The following is a 23,176-nucleotide window of genomic DNA, read 5'->3' on the forward strand; positions in this document are numbered from 1 at the left end:
GAGAGTGTCTCTGCCTGTGGGAATGCTCAGAGGATTAGCAGCAGAGCTGATCTATCTGATAGCACTGCGTGCACCTTAGGACACTCTGGCGAGCACCAAAAATCAGGATGTTTATTTGGAGCTCAATCCTGGGTCTGCTGAAAAACATGGATTCAGGAACTCGAATGTCTCATGTGGCAAAAGAAAGGGCCATCTCTTCCATACCATTGAGATAAGGGAGGGATTAAAAACTGGATCTCCCATCCCAAATGTCTCACATGAGTTCCAGGAACTTTTGGCTGTGGCCAAGTCAGTTGCGCAACGTTAAGCTTTCATGTGTGTGGGGCACTGCCGGCAGCAGGGAGAGGTGACCGTCTGTGGCTGAAGCTGGTGGGTGTGGTTGTGGGACAAGGTAATATCTTTTGTTGGGCCAACTTCTGTTAGTGAGAGAGATGAGCTTCCAAGCCACACAGAGCTCTTCTTCCCTCTGGGAAATATACTCAGTCACTGCTACATACAAAGTGGAGCAGATTGTTTAGCATAAGTAGTTAACATGCATTTCAAGGGACCATTCAAGGTGAAGTGTCCAGTTAACAGATTCAGGCTGTGTGAGGTTTGGTTGTGGCTGTGGGCTGGGTTTTTCTGTGTATAAATGGGGAGTGTGTGTGACTGTTGCAGCTGCTGTGGTGTGTGGAGTGTAATGTATGTGACTGCAGCCAGCTTGTCACAGCTTTTACACCAGCTCTGCAAGTGCCTATGGGATGGTTGTTGCAGAGGTGCATGGGGAATGAAATTGACCCTGGCAAAGCCAGTGAGTGGACTCGGGGCGGGGGCCGCCGAGGTGGGGAGGGCTCGTGGGAGGGGCGGAGACTGTGCACTCTCCAGGGGAGTTCAGGGGGCGGGGAGGGGGAAACCTGGTCTGGGGAGCAGCCCCTGGGCACGGCTGGCCCCGGGGTCTATAAAGGCTTGTTAGGATTTGCCCCTCAATGAACCAATGTGCCGGCGGGTGGGGGCAACAAGGTGGAAGTTTTGCCTAGGATGCAAAATATCCTTGCACCAGCCCTGGGTACCGTGAAATCTGGGTTGTTGTGGGGCAGTGGGGGGTCACAGTATTGCCAACCTTATTTCTGTGTTGCCTTCGGAGCTGGGAAGCCGGCGAGCGGCGGCTGCAGGCCAGGCACCCAGCTCTGAAGGCATTGTTACCGCCAGCAGCAGTGCAGAAGTGAGGGTGGCCTGGTATGGGAGGGGTCATCACTTTTGTGGGGGCAGGTCCAGCCTTACAGATGGGTGACTGCCCAGGGTGTTGTGATCAGGGGGCTCCGTGGTTACCCCTCCACACGCACACCCCCACACATCCACCCCCTTTAACGTCCAAGCTCTGGAGCTGGGGAGCAGCAGGACCTGGAGGCATCCTAGCTGGGGGCTCCTACCATGTGCCGGGCTGCAGCTGCTAGTCCTAGCCGGGCTGGGGAGGGACAAGACTACCTCTTCCCCTGCACAGGCTGCTCCTGGGGCTGGGTCAGACCCACCTCCGGGAATTTCCCCCAGCTGCAGGAAGCTCCGTGGCTGCTGGCTGGGAGCCCAGCTCTGAAGACAGCACCACCGCCAGCTGCAGCGCGGAAGTGAGGGTGGCATGGTATGGTATTGCCACCCTTATTTCTGCACTGCTGAGAGCAGCAGCCACTCTGGCCACCCAGCTCTGAAGGCAGTGCTACCGCCAGCAGCAGGGCAGAAGAAAGGATGGTGGTGCCATGACCAGCCGTGAGCCCCCACAATCCGCCTTTTGGGTTGGGACCCCCACGGTTACACCACCATTACGTTTAAGATATACGTTTCTGAATGCATGAAATGTAAGATGTTTAAAATCCTATGACTGTAAAATTTACCAAAATGGACCATGACTTTGGTAGGGCCCTACTAATCGTATGTGGGGATAATTTTGAAGTCTGAGGCTAGATGCACAAAGACTAAGGCAAAGGGTGTTACCATTATGCATTCAACATAGGAATTCTCTTAGGAAAGGAGGCATTGTTCTCCAGCACACCGGGGATAGCCTATAACTTTCCAAAAGATGTTACAGGATTTTTAACTTTCAGGTAAGCTGCCCCCATCACTTGTTGAAGAGAGCCCAATGTAAAGTGTTACTCATCCAAAGTACAAATCACTCCTCTTTTTACGCTGTGTATTTTAATGGATTTATTTCATTATTTTTTGTCTGTGTTTTAAAAGTCACTTCTGAAGTTTTTAAACAAAGGCTTAACTTGTACAGCAGATGATGTCAAGCTACGTTGTTAGGGACATTTTGGATGGATCTGGCAAACTACATTACTTGGCATATGAACTATAATACAATGTGCAGGATGAATTTTGCCAGTGTAGTTCAAGGTCAATAAGATACTTAGTTTTGTTCCAGCTTGGATTTTTTTCTCTCTCTTCCTAAAGTCATTTTTTTCTTAAGTCTCTTCAAAACCCCATGTATTTAATTGAAATATAGTCCCTGACCAATATTTTTACAGTTACTTGTCTCTGTCTTTACCTACAAAGGTCTTAAAAAACTCTCAAAATACCTGCTATACCTGGTCATTGCTTGGCATGCTGCCAACTCTTGTGTTACCAAAATAAGCATGCAGCTTGCAAACATAGTGCTCAATTGTGATCCCAGGTGTGTTCTTACTGACAACAGTGGGAGCAGCATTGGGCCTATTAATGGTGGTTCAGATTCTGAGAGGTATGACAGGCTCTCATCTTCCACTGGTGAGCTGCATGTGTTCAGGGCTTCTTACCCAGAGTAGAACGTTGCTTGTGGGCTTCTGGCTTTGAATATAGTTGAGAGGCTACAGGTTATTGGAGGACTGGTGTCCTGCAACATGCAAGATCTCACGTGCTAGGATGCTGGCTGATCATAATGACCCATCTGTATTTGCTGCAGAGTTGGAAAGTTTACTGCTTTCCAACTCTTTGTATTTACTAAAGAGTTGGAAACCAGTAAACTATTAACGGAGCTGAGATTATACACAGATGGGTACTGTCAACTAATATTAATTATTTGGGGATGGGAGGGTGTTTCAGCTCTTTAATGTTCACAAAATGGAGTATGAAGAGGTGGGATTATTCTCATAAGATGTTATCTTAAACCATGACTTCATCCTCTTTCTCTCTTCGTGCCCTTTGCCAGAGTTCTAACCATCCCCTTATCCAATCCCCACTTTGTGTGGTTGGGTTTTTTTGTTTGTGTGTCACTCAAATTCCATGTCTGTTTTAAAGTTGAGCCCTGGTCCTTTTCAATGGACACCAGTAAAAATGCACCTTTGGAATAAAATCTCAATATTACACAAGCTAGAATTTTTTAGTGTGGCATGTGAACTTTAAGTATTGCTGGTATTTGGTACCCATGGCCTCAGTCGAGGCTTATGGGATGGTTATATAGTGACTAGGTTGGTCTGAAAATATCGTAGGATGTTCAATGAAGTTTTGTTTTGAAACATTCACGGTTTCAGTCTTTCCTTCCCCCACCACCTCTGGTGAAATTAGGCCAATTATAAGACACTCCTGTTTCTCTTGTGTTGTTCGTTCATTTATGCATTAAATTCAAATACTGATTTCATTACCCTGTTTGAATTAAGGGTGAAGCACTCAGGCAAGTTTTGGTCAACCGTTACTATGGCAACGTCAGACCTGCAGGAAGAAGAGAGAGCCTTACAAGCTTTGGCAATGGCCCGTTGTCTCCTGGAGGCACTTGCAAAGCTGGGGGAGGAGGTAGGATGTGCTGCCTGCTAATGAATGATTTGTATGACTCTAGCCTGCCATATTGTCTATGCTTGTTTCTGCATAACCCACTGAACATTTTACAGGTGAAGCAGCTTCTTTTTTCCTTTGAGACTTCCCCCACCCCCATGACTTTCTGTCAGTTGCACAGAAAAGGACAACTTATTTCTATCCCTCAACAATAGGATTGGGAAGGAGTTCTACGGATTTGCCTTTTTAGTGTTGGTTTCAGAAATCCTCCTAATTTTTTTTTTTGAGCTCCTCTGGATTGTTTTCACTTCACACTGTAAAGAAGAGCGTAGTTTGCCTGTTTGATCATTTAAGATGTTTTTATTCATATGGACTCTTGCAGAAGTCAGCAAACTTCTAATCTACAAAAACAAATGCTGTTGTTGAAAGAGAATAGGTTAAAATTAGATGTATAAATGAACTTAACTTTTTTCTGAGTTGAGAGTCGCCTAACTTATGGGCCCTGGGCGGTGGGGCGCGGGCTTCGGCCCCAGGCCCCAGCAAGTCTAATGCCTGCCCTGGCGACCCTATTAAAACAGGGTTGCTTTTGTTGTATCTCAGAACTTTGCTTTGATTAAATTTCCTTAGTACATTTTGCATAGTAATTTTTGCTGTAATTCATTCTCACATTTTCATGAATAATGGAAAAATACTCATGAGGACAGTCTGATTAACCATCTCTAAAACAACACAAATCTCATTAGTGCCTAAAGGGGTGCTGTCAAAGTTGATGGGAACCACAGTAAAGGCAAATATATTTAGTTCTGGCTTTTTGTTAAATTCTGCCTGATATTAGTGGACTTTTTGTCAAAACATGATTCAGTAGTTTTATTCTTTAAGATAAATAAAGTGCCAGTGTCCTCATTAAAAATGTGTTCATGCTTTCTGTATTTCTTGCCTCATAATATACAGCCTACTCTTCTCTGGTCTTTCTGAAACCAATATACTTTACATCTATCCATGCACAATCCCAGTATTTATCTTTTTCATTGACTAGACCCAGTTCCTTTCTCTCTCCCTTCCACGGGCATCCATTTGCCGAGTGTATCAAGTCTAAACTACTTTCCCTTGGTGTTTAAGGTTCTGCACCATGTTTCCCTGGTCTCTCTTGATCTTATGATCTCTTGGATCTTATGTCTTGCCTTTTCCCCTTCGCTCCACTAGTGATGCAAATCCTGCACATCCTTGTGTCCTGCTTTCCACTGTCATCTTCCTGCCATCTTCCGTGCTGTATCTTGTACATGGAATTACCTTCCTGTACATAGCCCCTTTCCATCCTCTCCACTTTCAAGTCACTGCTAAAAGCTTCTTTCTTCCACACAGCTGCAAATACTAGTTCATGTCAAACAGTTTTCCTTCATGACACCATTTCCTCAAACTCACATTGAAAGTAGGACATGGTTTCCTTTGGGTCTGCCAATGCATGTTATCTTTGTTTATGTTCTAGACCAGCGGTTCTCAAATTTCATTGTATCACAACCCCCTTCTGACAACAAAAGTTACTACATGACCCCAGGAGTGGGGACTGAAGCCTGAGCTTGCTGCCCTGGGTTGGGGAGGCCCAAAGCTGAAGCCCCACTGCCCCAGACAGGGTGGGGGCAAAGCCCAAGCCCAAGGGCTTCAGTCATGGGCAGGGGGCATGTAACCTGAGCCCTGCTGCCCAGGGCTGAAGCCCTTGGGCTTCGGCTTGGGCCCCGGACGGTGGGGCGCAGGCCCTGGGCTTCAGCTGCTGGCCCCAGCAAGTCTTAACACCAGCCCTGACAACCCAGTTAAACCGGGGTTGCGACCCACTTTGGGGTCCCAACCCACAGTTTGAGAACCCCTTTTCTAGACTGTATAAGCTCTTCATGAGAGAACTTGTCATTATCTCTTGTACAGAGTTAAACACCTGATTGGCACTTAAATTTATTCATGGTGTTAATTTATTAGAATATAACATTTTACTCTTCTTTATTATAGAATGAGTTCTATCACCTGGATAGAATGAAGGGATGAGTGAGTCTCAGGCTATTCATTGTGATTTACCTTTCTAGGAGGAAGCTCCGGATCCAGTTCAATGAGTCGAGGTGAAATGAGTTTGGCCGATGTCCAGTGTCATCTGGATAAGGAAGGCGCATCCAACCTCGTCATAGACCTCATCATGAATGCCACCAGTGATAGAGTTTTTCATGAAAGTATTCTGCTAGCCATTGCCCTTCTGGAAGGTGGCAACACTACTATACAGGTAAGGAAATGGATAACAATGAGCTGATTACTAAAAACATCATCAATTGGAATTCTCTTTCTAAAATCCCTAGAAATTGACTGTTGCTTTGAGCTGTGACGAGATAATCTTAGGCCTGAAGTACTGGGAAGTGTCAGTGCTCACTGTGTATTGTGTATTTTTGAGTATTGCAATATTTCAAGGCTGGTCTTTACCCAGGCACTTTAACTTAAAAGTAGCTAGGTATCACTGACTTCTAAACATTGGCTTTGTGTGGAAGCTTGGATTTGAGGTTGTTAAGGCAGTCTAGCAGGATGCAGTAGTTAGTGGGACTATTCGCCTGAGTAAAATTAAGCCAGCGTGTAAGAGTTTGCAGGACTAAGCTTTTGTTTTTATCTGGCTTAAAATCAGAAGACACTTTACTTTGCGATAAGCCCCAGGTTGTAGTTAGTTCCCTGGCAGTGTTGCTCTCATTGACTTACATGTCTTTATATTTAGTTTGGTTTCACTGACTGAATTAGAAGTGTGTGCCAGCTGACTAGACCTACCAGTCTAGGATTTGTGTGTGGTTTGATGGGCATTAAATAAAAAAGCCATGTGTCAGAAGCACGATTTGTTTTGTTTTGTTCTTCCACACATGAACCAAAGCATTGCTGTGGCTAAACGAGCCTGCAAAGACTATCCTAGAATATGTGATGCCTTATCATTGACTCTATATACTTTAAGCAGAATTAGTCTGTGTAGGATTTAATGCACCTGTGTTTGGGCTCCTGAAAATTGCTTGGAAAGTGCAGAGTTTTTTGAGAGAGATTGGTACATGTGTATATTGTATAAATAGAGTGGGTTTTTCCCAATATGTACTATGACAGGGTCAGGCCAGATGGCTACAGGAGAGTGATAGAAGGCAGATATATTAGCCCCAGGATAAGTAGGTCCCTTTTTCCCTGGGTAAGGTAACAGGGAACGTTCCAGAACAATCAGGAACTTTCTGGAAACAGACAGGCCGATTAGACCTGCAGCCAATCAAGAAGCTGCTAGAATTAATTAATGCAGGCTAATCAGGGCACCTGGGTTTAAAAAGGCGCTCACTTCAGTTTGTGGTGCGCGGAGCTGGGAGCAAGAGGCGCAAGAAGCTGAAAGTGAGAAGGCATACTACTGGAAGACTGAGAAGTACAAGCATTAGCAGACATCAGGAGGAAGGTCCTATGGTGAGAATAAAGCAGGTGTTGGGAGGAGGCCATGGAGAAGTAGCCCAGGGAGTTATAGCTGTCACACAGCTGTTACAGGAGCCACTGTAGACAGCTGCAATCCACAGGGCTATGGGCTGGAACCCGGAGTAGAGGGCGGGTCCAGGTTCTCCCCATCCCCCACTCCCTACTTGTTACCGGAGGAGTTGAACTGGGCTGTGGGTTCCACCAGAGAAGAAGGTCTCTGGCCTGTTCCCCAATCCACTAGGTGGATCAGCAGAGACTGCGGGGATTGTTCTTCCTTTTCCCCATGCTAGCCAGTGATGAGACTGAGTGAACAGCAGATTTGAGCCACTTAAGTGGCCAAACTGAGGGCTCCCATGAACCTCTGAAGTGAGCAAATCTGCCAATAAGCGCAGGACCCACCAAGGCAGAGGAGGAACTTTGTCACAGTACAATAATTTAATTTCTTTCTATTCTGTGTCCAAATAAAACTATCAGTAACTTGGTAGTGCAGTTATTTTTAAACAGTTGTTTACTTTTTTTCTTTTAGAGAATTAAATATCAATTAAATATTTCTCAACTCTTTAGGTAATTGACATGTTTAGGTTTCTAGCTTAATGTCACAGCTGTAGTGCATTGATTTTTAGAAATATTATCTCCAGTACTTTACATCCACTCCCCCAACCTTTTGTCTGTCTGTCTTATAGATTGTGAAATTTCCAGGACAGGGAATATTTTTTCTGTGTGTTTGCACAACGCCCAGCACAATGGGGCCCTGATTCTGATTGGGCCCTTTCAACACTTCTTTAACTAATGCATCATGATGATGATAGACAAGCTGACTTGTTATAATTCATGCATAAGTTTTCATATAATTCATTTGAAATCAGTGGAATTATATCAAGATTAATCTAGCTCAGATTTTTGCAAGGGGGTGGGGGAATATCAGGCTTTGCTAAAAGCCACAAGCTCTCAAGCTGTGCAGTAGACATCAGACAAAAAAGTGTTTATTTCCATTTTTATTAATAAAAAGAATTGTTACACCATATGCTCTGGCAGGAGAAGAACTAGAATAAAGGGCTCTGAAGGGCACTGGTGTCTGGGTGTTAGCAGTTGTATTAAATCCTGAAGAACTAATAGTTATATCCATCATTGTATTGAGTCAGAGACCCCCAACTCAGTGTGACGAACTGATGTTGCTTTGTGAGGTTACCTCACAGTGTGATACTCAGCCAGCATCGTTATACACAACGTCGCTGTGCAGTGTCAAGAAACCACACTGATTCAGTAGCTCGCAGCAACATCACCTTCTAATATAGTATATTCTAGTAGTATGGGGAGAACCTGCGTGGCTCCTTCCAAATTTCAGACTCCACACTCAGCACTCTTTTTTTGTTACTATATGTATGAGCAAGAGGACATGGAGTGCGCTCTTGTGATCAACGTTTAGCTGACTCTGCCTGAGACAAAGGATAAAGAGCCCCACACCAACTTAAATTTTTAATAAACCATTACTATTGCAGAGTGAAATTTATCTTCTCAAGTGTTAAACCTGAGCCTTCATCTTCCTAGCAATGCACAGGTATCTTCCTATGTCATATTGATGGGTAAATCAAATTCTGTTCCAGTCCAGCAAGGATAAATCTATATTCCTTAGCTTATTCTGGAATTTGAAGCTAATGGACCGAATAGGGCTACATCTCAGTTTATTTTGACTATATGACCCAAGGGATCCCTTTCTAACTCTGATTTACATATAGTAGGGAAATCTTCCATCCATCTCCATGGAGACATTTTTAACCAAAAACGAAGACTCTAGTTTCCATTTCATGTGTCTCACTGCACATGTGGGGGGGATTGTAAATTAAGTATTTGCTGAGGAAGAAGTTGTTGGTGTGGAACAGTTTTAGTAAACCTCATAGCACTTTCACATCCGTACCTTACAGCTCTGCCAATTTCTGTGTGATCTTGCCTTTTAAGATGCTACTTCCAGCAAACTAGAATAACTTTTTCCATCCTCTCCAGTTTCACGGGTAAGTGCTCAGGGAGTGTCCCTACCTTTAGGAAAATGATCTTTGTAGCCAACAGTGGTTCAGGGAGAGAGCAAGAGAGAGAGAGTGAGCATATGTGTGTCTACGTGCACTAATGCAACCATAGAAAATATCTCCTCTTAGTGGGGGGTGCGGTTTGGCTTTTGGGGTTTTTTTTTAGTTCAGATGAGTTGATTCTAAGTACAGAATTACACTGAGGTTTTATGCACCAAATCATTCACTGCAACCTACAGTTCCTGCTGTACAGAATGCAAGGTCACAGGCACACCCAAGAACTATTACTCATGCACCCAAACTATGAATGGGACTATGCTGAACGGACCCTGTGAAGTAGTTGTGCCACAGGTGAACTACTCCTCGAGGCTTCCCACAGCCCAAAAGGCAAAGTGCCAAAGTGAAAAATGTGGCAATGCATGCAAAGGTCCCCACCTTGGCAGTTCCCTCCCACCCCCACTTGTTAGTTTATCTATCTGTTTCATTTTGTTATAATCCTAGATTGTGAGCTCTGTGGGGCAGGGAGTGTTCTTGCCTTGCTCAGGGTCTAGCACAATGGGGCTCTCTGATCAGGGCCTCAAGGTGCCGCTTCAGTATAAATAAAGAACAGCTGTACTTCAGCTCTTTCTAATCTTTCAGCACCACTTGAGTCATTAAAAAGAAAGCATACAAATTTAATATAGAAAAATGCTGACGACAGAGCTTAATTTCTGGGAGAACAGCTGGCTCAGAATTTACAAATCAAAATGAACTTGAAGGTTGATGTAGTAAAATCATGATTTCACTTCTCCCTCCCACAAAGTAATTACTAAATTATGGCTCAGTTAAATTGGTCTCCTTTCTGGGTGAGGGTAGTATAACCATGCTTCCGCTTTGCACCTGGGGACAACGTTGTATCTAGTTGCCTAGAAAACTAGAAGGTTAAGGTGGTGAGCAGGTGAACCGAAGCTACTGGAGACTGTTACAGAAGGACTGCATTCGGTAGTCCATTCATCCACACTGCTTTCAATTCACATTTTTAAAAAGAATCTCTCCCTTCTGCATAGGAAAGATTTAATAAGATTTAATAAAAGTGTGAAGTTTCCTATTGCTAAATCTTCATTACTTCTACAAAACATGCTGTGGAACATTACTAGTCTATTAGGAGGTATTATCAAAACCCAGATACACTTGTCAAAATGAACAAAGTACATTTTGGGTGCACTATCTTTTCCTCCCTCTGCATTTTTATTCACTTCTTCAATTTTGCAAATTAGTGAGAACTTCACAATAGGTCTCCCAGTCTTTAGTGTGGATTTACTGAGATCCTACTGTAATTTTAACAAACTGCCATTAGAATAGTTACTCTGAGTTTTGTTAATCTTGTATCACAGATTATCGGTGCACATGTATTTCTAATTTTAACTTTCAGAAACTCCACCAACCGAAATTCTTTGCTTTGGAATTCTACACAAATTGATTATCTTCATTCATGGCACATGTGTATTTATTCTTCTTCTTCGAGTTCTGTCCCTCTGGGTGCTCCACTCTAGGTGTTGGTGCGTCCCAGTGCCGTTGAGCGGAGATTTTTGGTAGCAGTGCCTGGTCGGGACGCACAAGCTCAGTTGGTATCTCCTATCTCGCTGGAATCTTCCTGAGCGCGTTCATCCCACACCTTCCTCAGTTTCTTCTCAACCGTCCTCGGCTGAAGACGGGACTTGGGGCCAGTACTACTTTTCTTCCCTGGTCTCTGTAGGAAACAGTAACAAAGAACATAGAAATAGTTATTAGTTACATCCCAGTTGTTTCCCTTCCTTTAGTGTAGTTACACAGTTAGTTACTTAGTTTAAAAAAAAAACAAAAAAACTTTTTCGCTTCAGGCTTGTCTGCCGCTGAGACGCTCTCCTCTGCTATTTCTAATTCATAATGCCAGGGGCTTCAGGATTCAAAAAGTGCGTTTTCTGTGAGGACTCCATGCCATGGTCAGGTGGGTACTCATGTTGTGTGAAGTGCCTCGGGGAAACTCACGTCCCCGCAAAGTGCCTCCATTGTACGAGCCTCAAGTCAAGAGCTCGGCGCGACAGGGACCTGTGGCTTAAAATGCTTCTAATGGAAAAATCCCTGCAGCCGCTTTCGGAGACAGGGAAAGTTAAACCCGCTCCCACACGCTCCCCGGCCAGATCCGAACCAGTTGGGAGCATTGCTTCACCCTCTCTGGAGCAGAGGCAAGAAGCACCACAGTCTCAAAGGAGAGACTTTAACAAGGGTAAAGGGTGTCCCGCAAGATCCTTACCCTCTGTGCTGTACCTCAGCCTTTTATAACACCTCAGCCGCGGCTCGCACAGAAACAGGGACCCAACCTCCCGCGCGAGGAAGGTTTCCGCGGCACTGGTCCCCTCGGCACCAAAAATAGATGCGGTGCCAACAGCACGCTCTACCCCGGTGCCGAGAAGAACATCAGCACCGGCAGCGGACCCCCTGCAGGGCACCTCCAAGCACTCCGCAGCACCGCTGACTTTCACTTGATAACGCACTAAAGCACAGAGCAGGCTCGGCGCAGCCCAGGGAGCAGGAGCAATAGTTTTTCACTCAATGTGACCTCTCAGTGCCACCTGAGCCTAACTCCCTGCTCCTGGATACACAGGGCTCACTTTTTGAACAGCTGCTCTCCCCACCTGAACGGGCTACCTTTACTGACAGCGAACTCAATATGCAGCAGCAGGCTGAGTTCTTCCCACATGCCTCTCCTCCTCTACTGGAACCTCTTCCACATCAGGTCATGGCTCACAGCCACCAGCCTCAGTTTCCCTACTTCACCCCCCCATGGGTGGCACCTGGGTTCTCACCCCTCCGTGGTGCCCTTGGCCACATCCTCCTACTCATTCTCAGACCTCTTCCCCCAAACCACTATCTCCTTCTGTGCCTCGATCTCCAGCTCCGTCCACTTCTAGAGTACCTGAACCCCCTCCTGAGAATGTGAGCTACGCACCATATCCTGACTCACCGACTCCTAACTCTCCATCAGCTCCAGATGGAGCCCTCTTCCCTCTGCCTCCACAGAACATGGATGACTATAAACAATTTCAAGAACTTTTCAGGAGGGTGGCATTCAGTCAAGACATCCCCTTAGAAGAGGTTCAGGAGACACAACACGGACTCCTCAGAATCCTTCAACCATCTGCACCCTCAAAGATCGCACTCCCCATAAACGAAGCACTCCTAGAACCAGCTGATACACTCTGGCAAACTCCCAGCTTCTTTATTACCAATTTGCAAAAAGACCAAACGTAAAAAAACGTTCCTGCTAAGGACGCTGACTTCCTATTTTCTCATCCACCAGCGAACTCTCTTGTCATGGATGCAGTCCCACAAAGGATGAAACAGCCACAATATCAGCCCACGCTGCAAGACAAGGACCTTAAACGCCTTGATGTCTTGGGTCGCAAGGTTATTCGTCCTCCACTCTACAATTCAGAATTGCAAACTATTCTGTCCTCCTTGCCAGTTACGACTTTGATAATTACAATAAACTTTTTGAATTTGCCTCCTACATTCCAGAGGATAGGAGAGCAGACTTCAGATCGATCCTGATTGAGGGCCAACTGATTTCCAGAGCGGCCCTACGAGCATCTCTGGACATGGCGGACGCAGCAGCCCGTACTACTGCAACTGCTGTGATTATGTGCAGATCTTCATGGCTCTCTGCATCTGGCATCCCTAAAGATCTGCAGACCAAAGTGGAGGACCTCCCCTTTGATAAAGATAAACTTTTTTCCACAAAAACCGATGAACTCCTTGACACCATGAAAGATTCTAGAGCGACACTAGGCACCCTGGGCATTCACCCATCACTTCCCAGGAGACAACGATACCAACCCTACCAAAAACCCCACACACAACAGTATTATCGGCTGCAACCCAAACCATATGACATAACTAGGAATCGTGCTCGACCCCCTAAGTGCAGACAAAATCAAGCTCAAGCAACCACCTCCCACCCATGGGGGAATAAACAACAATTTTGAAAGGTTGGTTGAGGGTCTGCACGGCCACCCCTTGATTCCACCACCTACTTGCCCATTTGGCCACCGCCTCCAGAGTTTCCAACATGCCTGGCAGTGGATTACACAGGACCGCTGGGTTCTCAAAATAGTTCAGTCTGGTTACTCTATCCCATTTATATCCTACCCTCCTACCCATCCCTCTTCAGGGACCACTCTCATGAACACTTACTTCGCGCAGAAGTGGTGCACAACTAGGCGCAGTGGAACATGTGCCGACACAACATCGAGGGACAGGGTTCTACTCCCATTACTTTCCGACCCAGAAAAAGACCGGGGGATGGAGGTCTATACTAGACTACGCCGACTGAACAAATTCGTGAGGATACAAAAATTCAAGATGGTCACACTGGGCACAATAATTCCTGGACTGGATCAAGGAGACTGGTTCACAGCCCTCGACCTACAGGACGCTTATTTTCATATATCAATTCGTCCAGCTCACAGATGGTTCCTACAATTCACAATTGGTCACGACCATTTTCAATACAGAGTTCTTCCTTTCAGACTCTCCACAGCGCCAAGAGTCTTTTCCAAGACTCTAGCCGTGGTTGTGGCTCACCTCCACAAACATGGGATTTCGCTTTTCCCCTACCTGGACGATTGCCTCATCAAGGGCAACACCTATGGCGAGACACTTCAAACTACCCATTTCGCCATCTCCCTCTTTCACAGCCTAGGCCTCCAAATAAACATCCAAAAATCCACCCTGTCTCCTACACAACAGATCGAGTTCATTGGAGCTCATCTGGACTTAATCCAAAGCGGAGCCTCGCTCCCAAATCAGATTCCTCGCTATCACACAGCTTATATGCACACTCTCTGTTCGTCCCAGGACACAGGCAAGAATCTGTCGATAGCTCCTTGGTCACATGGCGGCCACCACCTTCATGGTCCAGTGTGCCAGGCTACACAGGAGATGTCTTCAGTGCTGCTAACTCCTCCTCCCAATATTCTAGCTTCCCTACATTGGTGGACAAGACCAGAAAACCTCTGCACAGGTGTTTCCTTCCAGCAATGATCCCCAATGCTCATGCTCACCGCGGACGCTTCCCTAATCAGTTGGGGAGCGCATCTAGGCGGACACAGGGCAAAAGGCTGATGGTCCGCATCAGAGACGCGCCTACACATAAATCTCTTAGAGCTCAGAGCAGTGAGGCGAGCATGCCTTCACTTTCTTCCCCTCATAAAGAACAAATCTATTCAGGTCTTAACAGACAACATAGCATGTATGTTCTACATCAACAGACAAGGGGGAGCCCGATCACTTTCCCTACGCATGGAAGCCACCCGAGTATGAAATTGGTGCAAACAACATCAAATACAAATCATTGCTTCCTACCTACCCGGCTGCCACAACACTACTGCCGACGCACTCAGCAGGCTCTTCTCAACAGAACATGAATGGGAATTGCACCCCGCAATACTTCAACAGCTCTTCTCCCTCTGGGGCACCGTGTCAATAGACCTCTTTGCCACAATCCAGAATCGAAAATGTCGCCTATTTTGCTCCAGAGGGGGATTCGGGACTGCATCCCTAGAAGACGCATACCTCATCGCGTGGAACACCTCTCTCCTGTACACCTTCCCACCAATCTGTCTGCTACAGAGCGCTCTTCAGAAGATCATCGACGACAAGGCCCAGGTCATACTTATTGCCCCGGATTGGCCGAGACCTGCTCTGCCTGTCCTCCCATCATCCACGAGCTGTCCCCAGCAGGCCAGATCTCCTTTCCCAGGACAACAGACGGGTCCTTCACCCTCAGCTCCAAAAGCTCCAACTGACAGCGTGGTTCCTTTATGGTTCCAAACCCATGAACTAGCCTGTTCCAAGCAGGTCCGATACGTCCTCCTGCATAGTAGAAAAGACTCCACTCGTAAAACTTACCTGCAGAAGTGGAAGCGTTTCGCCCTCTGGTGCTCATGTAATCACTTAACACCCAATACGGTGACCCTCCCTAACATCCTGGGCTACCTTCTGCAATTAAAACAGGATGGACTCTTGCTCAACTCCATCAAAGTACATCTGGCAGCGCTTACTACCTTCCATGACTTGTTACTCACAAGAACAAGAAGGTTACTCACTCTTTACCCACCCCACCATAAAACGATTTCTCACGGATCTCTACCCTGAAATTTACCCAATGGCAGCTACATGGAATCTTAACCTCGTTCTTCACGGTCTCATGAAACCTCCATTTGAGCCCTTGGCTACCTTATCTCTTCTTCATATGTACATGAAGGTAGTTTTCTTAGTTGCAATAACATCAGCAAGGAGAGTAGGAGAAATAAGCGCCCTGATGGCCTATCCTCCCTACACAATCTTCTCCAAAGACAAAGTCACTCTGAGACCACATTCTAAATTTCTCCCTAAGGTGGTATCCACCTTCCACCTTAACCAACCAATATACTTACCTACTTTCTATCCCAAACCTGACAAGACTCCGCATGAGGCAACCCTGCATACTCTCCACGTCAGGCAAGCAATCGCCTTTTATTTAGACAGGACTAAGCCATTTCGTAAGTCCCAGTGACTCTTTGTCTCCATGACTGAAAGATAGAGAGGTATGGCTATCTCTAAACAAGATCTGTCCAAGTGGATCTCTAATTGTGTCAGATCCTGTTACCTCACTCAAAATATTCAACCGCCCGAAGACATTAGAACTCGTTCCACTCGAGCTATGTCGACATAACGTACCCATTCTTGACATCTGTAAAGCAGCTACATGGTCATCTGAACACATGTTTGCCAAACACTATGCTATCACGCAAGATACCACGGCAGACACCATAGTAGGCCATACAGTACTCACTGCCTCATCTCCAGAGTCCCACCAACCACAGTGGGTACTGCTACACATTCATCTAGAGTGGAGCACCCACAAGGACAGCACTCGAAGAAGGAGAGAAAGTTACTCACCTTGCAGTAGCTGAAGTTCTTCAAGATGTGTCTCTCTGTGGGTGCTCCACTCCCCGCCCTCCTCCCCTCTACTTTGGAGCACTAGTATGGGTTCTCCACAGTAGAGAAGAAACTGAGGAGGGTGTGGGATGCACGCGCTCAGGAAGATTCCAACAAAATGGGAGATACCAACTGAGCACGTGCATCCCGACCAGGCACTGCTACCAAAAATCTCCACTGGGAGGCACTGGGACACACCGACACCTAGAGTGGAGCACCCACAGGGACACGCATCTCAAAGAACTTCAGTTACTGCAAGGTGAGTAACTTTCCCTTAGCAGCTCTTATTTAATTATAGTATTCTCAACAAGCTCACACTACACTCTGTGTATGGTTTTACTGCATTCAAATTGTTTCCATATACGGCCTTTTGAGAATGAGGAAACTATTGGGATACCGGCGGGTTACGCAAAATGACTTTCTTGGCAATGAGATCTGAAATGCTTCGTTCTCGCATGGTATTTTCTTACCATAGGTTTTCACATGGGAAATGAGCACAGTGTGCTGAAGCAAAAAGTTTCCACTGACACACACAGACTTGCGTGATGATGCTCCTGTTAAAGTTAATAATGGGAGTTCCCGGGTAACTCCCATGTGCCTTAATGGGAGAAGAGATCACTGTGTCACTGGACAAGGATAACATGAATAGTTGTTGCTGCTAAATCTGTGTTAGTAGATATTTGAGCACACTCGCTTCAGCGTTGCTGCATGTTTTATACTGGTGATGAATGTGACTGAGTGTTAATTATTTTATTATTATTCTAATAGAAAGATAGGTTGTTTTAACTGTGGAAATGACTTTCTGTTTCATTGAAGCATTAAACGATCAACATGGAATTTCCTAATCCAGATTCGGTTAGTTCTATTTTCTAGAATACACATGAGCATTTTAAATATTTCTACTGCCAAGCAAGCTAATAGAAAATTCTAAGGAACTGTTTATTTCTGAGATTAGCTTATTGTTCCTATTGGTGTGAGAGGTCAAATTTGCTATGGAAGCTCACCCCTGATTTAGCACCCTGGCCATTTATAATAGCACAGACGAGTTTGAATCGAAGGGTCAGAAAAGAAAATACATTAATTTGACAAACGTTACTGCTCACGGAACTGAAAATTATATAAGCTCCCTTATATTTTATGTAACTCCTAGTGTGTCTACCCACAGAAAGCTGGAACCAGTCATTCTCCCCTTGTGCTTTCCGAGAGATAGCAAAAACGCCTGAGCAATGTGTGGATAGATACGGTTTCAGAAATCACCTTCAGAGCTGTGTTATGTAAAAGAACAGTCATTCACACTCTTTCTGTAGTGCTGCTGGCCTGTGCGTGGCACCTGTTGCTACATACATTTTTTTCTTTGGCTTGCTTTGCATGATTTTGCTTGTAGGTAAGCTTAATTTAGAGCATACTTCTCTCCTTTAAAGCAGATCAGAGGGTAGTCTGTTGCATATATAAACCTCAACACTGAATTTGCTTCAGTTAACATAAACTCGACAAGTGAATGATAATGAAAGGAATTGCTAAAGACTTCTCCTATAGCACGTCTCTCATCTGCCAAATAAAATTATGTGCACCATATATGCTGTTTCACCTCCTGGAGTTTCAGGTTTCCTGGATCTGTGAAAGTTAATGATGAGTAAACTCCCTTACATAACTTCCTCTTCTCCATGGCGAGTTTGGTCTGCTCACTTAATTAGGGATCTTCTCAAAAGTTAGATTACATGAAAAATAGGTTTCCCATGACCCCTCCCAAGTAGTGTTGTCAAGATCAAATAAAGTGATGAGACTGACTTCATTTTGTTGAAGTATGTACTAAAATCCCACAAGAGCTTAATATGGTACCAGTCCTCAGGACTAGTATATCTCTGTCTTATTGATATACTCGTACAGGTGAAACAACCCCAAACCATAATTCTTCTTTCCTCAGCTATAGCGCTCCTGGTAAGGGTGCAAATAGAAATTACATGGCAAAGGGGATTGATAATCAAACTAAAGTTAATTATATGCAGATGAAAAATTGATGCCCCACCTGCATTAAAGCTCGCACTCTGAATATTACTTTTAATTTCCATTAGTGCCTGCTCCCTACTACTCATTTCTCAGTGGCTGCTTGCTTTTGGAATAGGAGGGGGTGGAACTGAGGCTGCTTAAGAGAGGGGAAAGAGGGTCCTTCTCTGTCCCTGTCATGTATGGAACTGCTTTCAGGGATCAAGAAGTCATCTTGCAGCGGAACTCTTTGGTGGAGATGTGAAAGCCAGATCTGGGAAGAGAAGAGCAGGGAATATCCTCTAGCAACAGCACCCTGAAGAGCATGTGCTATAAGCACCATAATACTAGCCCTGGGAGCCAGTGCCACAATTATGATTACAGCATGCAGGCAAAAGTTAATGAAGCAGCAAGAATAAAAAACTGCTCTGGGCCAAGGTCTGGAGCTTACAGCATAAGTGTGATTCTTCTCTGAAATGTGACTGTAAAAATTGCATTGTGGTGTTCCATATTTGTGTCTTAATTTCCACATCAGCTCGTTATACACATAAAAGGTGCTAATTATATGTGCCAGCCCTGCAGAATTATCTGGGACTTGAGAGACTTGTTGGCTTCTGTCCTGCTTATACATCCACACTAGTAAGAAAGATCCTTCACAGCAGATTATGGTTTTTGACCCTGGTGTATCCCATTGCCTTCAAAGGCAATGGATAGAAGCTTAGTAAAAAATTGTAATTGATGCACAAGAAGTAGTTGAGATCATTCTTTCTCAGCTGTGTTGGCTGTGCACAGGTGTAAAAAAAAAAACATTTAAAGAGAAAATGTTCTTGACATTAAAGTAGCAAGGACTTTGACTGCACAAGGGGAGCAGATCTGCTAAGTAAAAAGGTGCCATTTTGACATACTGTAGTTGGTATTAAGAGAAGAAAAACATTTCATGTCCTGGATCAGTGCTAAAAAGAACCAGTGGTAACCTTGAAAAATCACAGGTGCCAAATTCAAAAGTCATCTGATGTTGTAATTACCCAGGAGTTCAAAACATCATTATCTAGATAAGCTAGGAGGCATACCATTTAAAAATACACCATTCTGATCTACTACATTGCCTTTCCAGTCTATTGCTCCTTCAGTTCTAATCTGCCTTCTCAGGACAGCAGCCAACCAGGACTGCTAAATCTATACCCAAAAGGATATGGGCATCCTAGCTATCAATAGCATTTGTTGGGTGGAGAGTCGTAGCTCCTTTCAGATCGCTAACTCTAGTTGTCAGTGAGATATTGGCAGTGCCCCTTGCAGACATAAACAGGTGTGGTCCCTGAGTCTGCAGACAACCTGAAACAGTAACTCCGAGAGATGTGAACTGCACCATTCCTCCCACTGGGATGAATAACTTTGAAATGAAATGTCAGAAATCTACTTACTCTATGCTACTAAACCACTCCCCTCCCTTCACTTTCCTTAGTACCAGAACCCAACTGTCAAAACCCTCAGCTTCACAGCTATCATAATTACTGTTTCTTTTCAATATAAAATTCTGCAGCACATTGAAATGTACAAAATCAAGTGGTAGTGCAAAGTTGAGTTTAGTAACATATTTATAAGGTTAATCTTTCATATATACGTCAATGAAAAATTCCCTCATCTAAATGTACTTGAAGTAGTGGTAGAATCTCTAGACAGCCGCACTGGAACGCTGCAGGAGCCAGACGCCTTGGTTGCAGAATTGAGGTCAACCTTGCTTCAGAGTGCACACCAGGTGATTTGAAATTAACCCTGAAAATTGGTCAGAGATCAGGCAGTGAAGGGATAGGCAAAATCAGGACCTTTCTAGGGTTTCTAGTGCCCTAGGCAAGCTAGCAAACTGCCATCCCTTCCCAGTCCACAGTGACTAGTTTGCTGCCCCTTAATATTTTGCTACCCCCAGCAGCCACGTGTTCTGTACCTCCTGACTCAGGAGTACTAATCAGAGTGATGTGGATTTTTTAAAAATGGGCATTGTCCAGTTTATTAAAATATGGAAGATGTATTTCATGTGTTTAAAAGCTACTATTGTAGTTGAATGTTGAGTAGTTTTGTATCTGCACACACAAAATATCTGGGTGATACCAACTGCTTTGTGGTCCAGTGTCTTGAAAGTTGTCAGATGAAGTGTGTCGGTGGACCACTACAAATGCTTTCTGGGCCACTAAGCTCTTGCAAGTAGGAATTGTCAAATTTTTCTTTCTGACCAACCGTTCAGGATCCCTAATGCTTGAACTGTAGAAAAACTGTTTTTCTTTCTTCATATGTGTGCTGTACATTTGTCTTCGCATTTGTGTGCGTGTAAATAAAATGTGCATGTGGGGGTATTTATAGAAATCAATAACCAATATTTTTTTGGTATAGGGTTAAATCTGAAAAATAATATTCTCAAGACAGATGTAACATCTGTTTAGAAAACTAATACAATCATCCTGTGTTATTGTCCAACAGCGTACGGGCTGGTCATCTGCATCTTTCATCATGAAATTATTAGAAACTTTTCCCAGGTACAGTACTCCAAAGAATGTCAAAGTTAGCGTTGGTGACGCTCCAAACAAAACTGCTGCTTCAAAACTTTCCCTACAAAGAGAGGTAGCATAATTCTCTGCAAACATCCTTGTCATCAATTGTAATCTCTCTTGGGCAGCCGTCTTGTCCTCTTCTTTGTCTCTTATGCCATTGGGTACTATATTAATGATCTATGTACTGTGTAAATGTTGCAGGATGTATCCCAGTTGATCTGGTCACACTGTAAATCGTCAATAAGTCAACACGTTGCAACATATCCCTGCTTATCATGTGGGCAAGGAGATTTTTCAGTGCAAGCTCTCTGGGGCAGGGACTATCATATATGTATAAGTATGTATGTGTGTGTGTACACATACCCTCTATCACACTGGGCCTTAAGACACCACTATAGTACAAATGATAACTGATAACATTACTGTGCTGGGAACTGGAGATTGAATAGCTGGTCTTGTTTGATTAAAATAATTTCTTTTTCGCTGGACGAGATAAAGCTACCAGAGAGGAGTGCTCAGGTTGTGAACAGGGTGGGTAAGAAGGCAGTATAGTAACGGAAGAGAGTATTGAACCTGTGAACTCTTTCCACTCTGTTATTGATATATTGTGTTTTGCAAGTAATCAAGCATCAGTAATCAAGACAGCAGCTTGCTGGAGCCTCGCATCACTGGCCCTTTGTAATATAGCATTTATATGAGTGAAAAATGAGGACAGGGAACTATATCAGAGTCTGAATGTTAAATCTCTTCACCATGGTATGATCTCTGTAGATCTATATACTGTATTATTTAGAACTGCATGTTCTCATATATCTTACTTGGAGAAGCCCTGGGTCAGTTAAACAGTCAGTAGATGTCATTCTAAAATTATAAGGAATATAGAAAATAACTCACTAATGCTTAATATATTGTCTGTATTTCTCTGTCTGTGAAATCTATATCCTGTTTAAACTTCTAGGATGATCCCTAACAGGATTAAAGTCCTCAGCAAGCAGACAGAGGCAAGCTATTCAGAAAAACAAGGTCATGCTGCAGGGTTGTTGGGTGGGTTTTTTTTTTTTTTTTGGTAAGCACAGGAATCAACAAAGAGATGTTATATAACTTCTATTTATATCCTACTTGCTCACTAGCTGCAGGCATACAAGAGTAGCTGAGAAGGGAATTTAATGAGCTCTCAGGGCTTGCTCACCTTCCAGAGCTGGTAGGAGCCAGCTTGTTTTTGAAGTGCGTCAGCAAATGAAACTGGTGGTGGGTGGGTGGTTGGGTAGGTGGACTGACTTGTTGCTATGGTTTTCTTTAATTTCCCTGTCTCTCAAGAAGATCTTACACCTTCTTTGGAGTCTGTAGACTTCCATGTTTCTCACACCTCCTCATGGCTCTCTAAGGAAGTGGGATGCATGCTTTTCCATACAAGAGCTTTACATGGATCACATATGTGACCTGTTGTGTGCATGGGTGCACGCTCTTATGCGTGTGGAGAGGAACTCAAATAAAAGCCCTGTGTCAAAAGCAAGTCAGAGCCCCAAGTCTCCCACGCTTTTAGAGCCATCTGCTCCATGTTTTCAGGAATTTTACCCCCCAAACTGAACAGGCACATGCCTACCGATGAGTCACCATTGTTGCCTTGTTGGCTTCCCCGTCATCTCGGTTCACCTCGTTGCCCATTTGCTTCTCTTTACTTTAGTGTCTCTTGTGAATTATTTGCCAGTTTAAATTGGAGATAATCAGGCTTTTAAATCCCGCATTTGGGAATGTGTGTCTAATACAAGGGCTCTTCCAGAAACAAGTGGCTTAGCTCTCCCACCTGTTTTCATTGTATTGTTTGTGGGGGAAGAATACTGTTATGGGGCTCTGTCACTAAGCAGTTAGGTCCGTCCCCAAGAGTCTCCTTAATCAGATTTGTTAGGGCACAATGTTTCCAGTTCAGAGTATAGCCCTACAGGGGAGCATCAATAATATAAGTGTGCTCTCCGTGTGCGTGAGTGTTTGCAGAATATGTAGCTAGGATTGTACTGTGATGGTGTTCCCTCTGCACTTGCAGTGGTTAAAGGTGAAGTGTAAAGCGACACTGAAAAATGGCTTGTTGGGGCATTCAGCAGATATTCCTTATGGGCTTAATTCAGGCTGCAGAACATGTTCAACTCAGAAATATTTTAACTAACAAATTTTAGGTTCCATGGGACTAACGGTATTACTAAGGACACAGAATGATGGAATTTTAGCAGACAAGGAAATACCAAAGGATTTCTTAGAAGTATCAGAATTTTTTTTTTTTTAAGTTAACTTTCTTCTGTGCTGAAACCCCTTGCAGCCTGGCTAGGGGGAGCATAAAGGGTTTGTTTCTGTACTAGACTCAGTGCTTATGTTAGCTTTGCAGTTTATTTTTAAAAGCTGCCTTGAAGTACGGTCTGGCTAGATGAGGTAGGGGTGAGCTTTTTTGCAAGTACACCTTCATAAAAC

General features: G+C 44.4%; 1 protein-coding gene across 1 annotated transcript in view; it reads left to right on the top strand.

Moving 5' to 3' along the window:
* The window catches only part of ITPR1 (inositol 1,4,5-trisphosphate receptor type 1), a 233,385-nt gene that overhangs the window by 140,244 nt on the left and 69,965 nt on the right, over positions 1-23,176 (top strand). The window contains exons 38-39 of the mRNA XM_077821751.1: positions 3,603-3,735; positions 5,787-5,977. Coding sequence (XP_077677877.1) covers positions 3,603-3,735; positions 5,787-5,977 — 324 coding nt within the window. The remainder of the gene's footprint in view (positions 1-3,602; positions 3,736-5,786; positions 5,978-23,176) is intronic.

Source organism: Eretmochelys imbricata, chromosome 7, assembly GCF_965152235.1.
Source record: "Eretmochelys imbricata isolate rEreImb1 chromosome 7, rEreImb1.hap1, whole genome shotgun sequence".
Lineage (NCBI taxonomy): Eukaryota > Metazoa > Chordata > Testudines > Cheloniidae > Eretmochelys > Eretmochelys imbricata.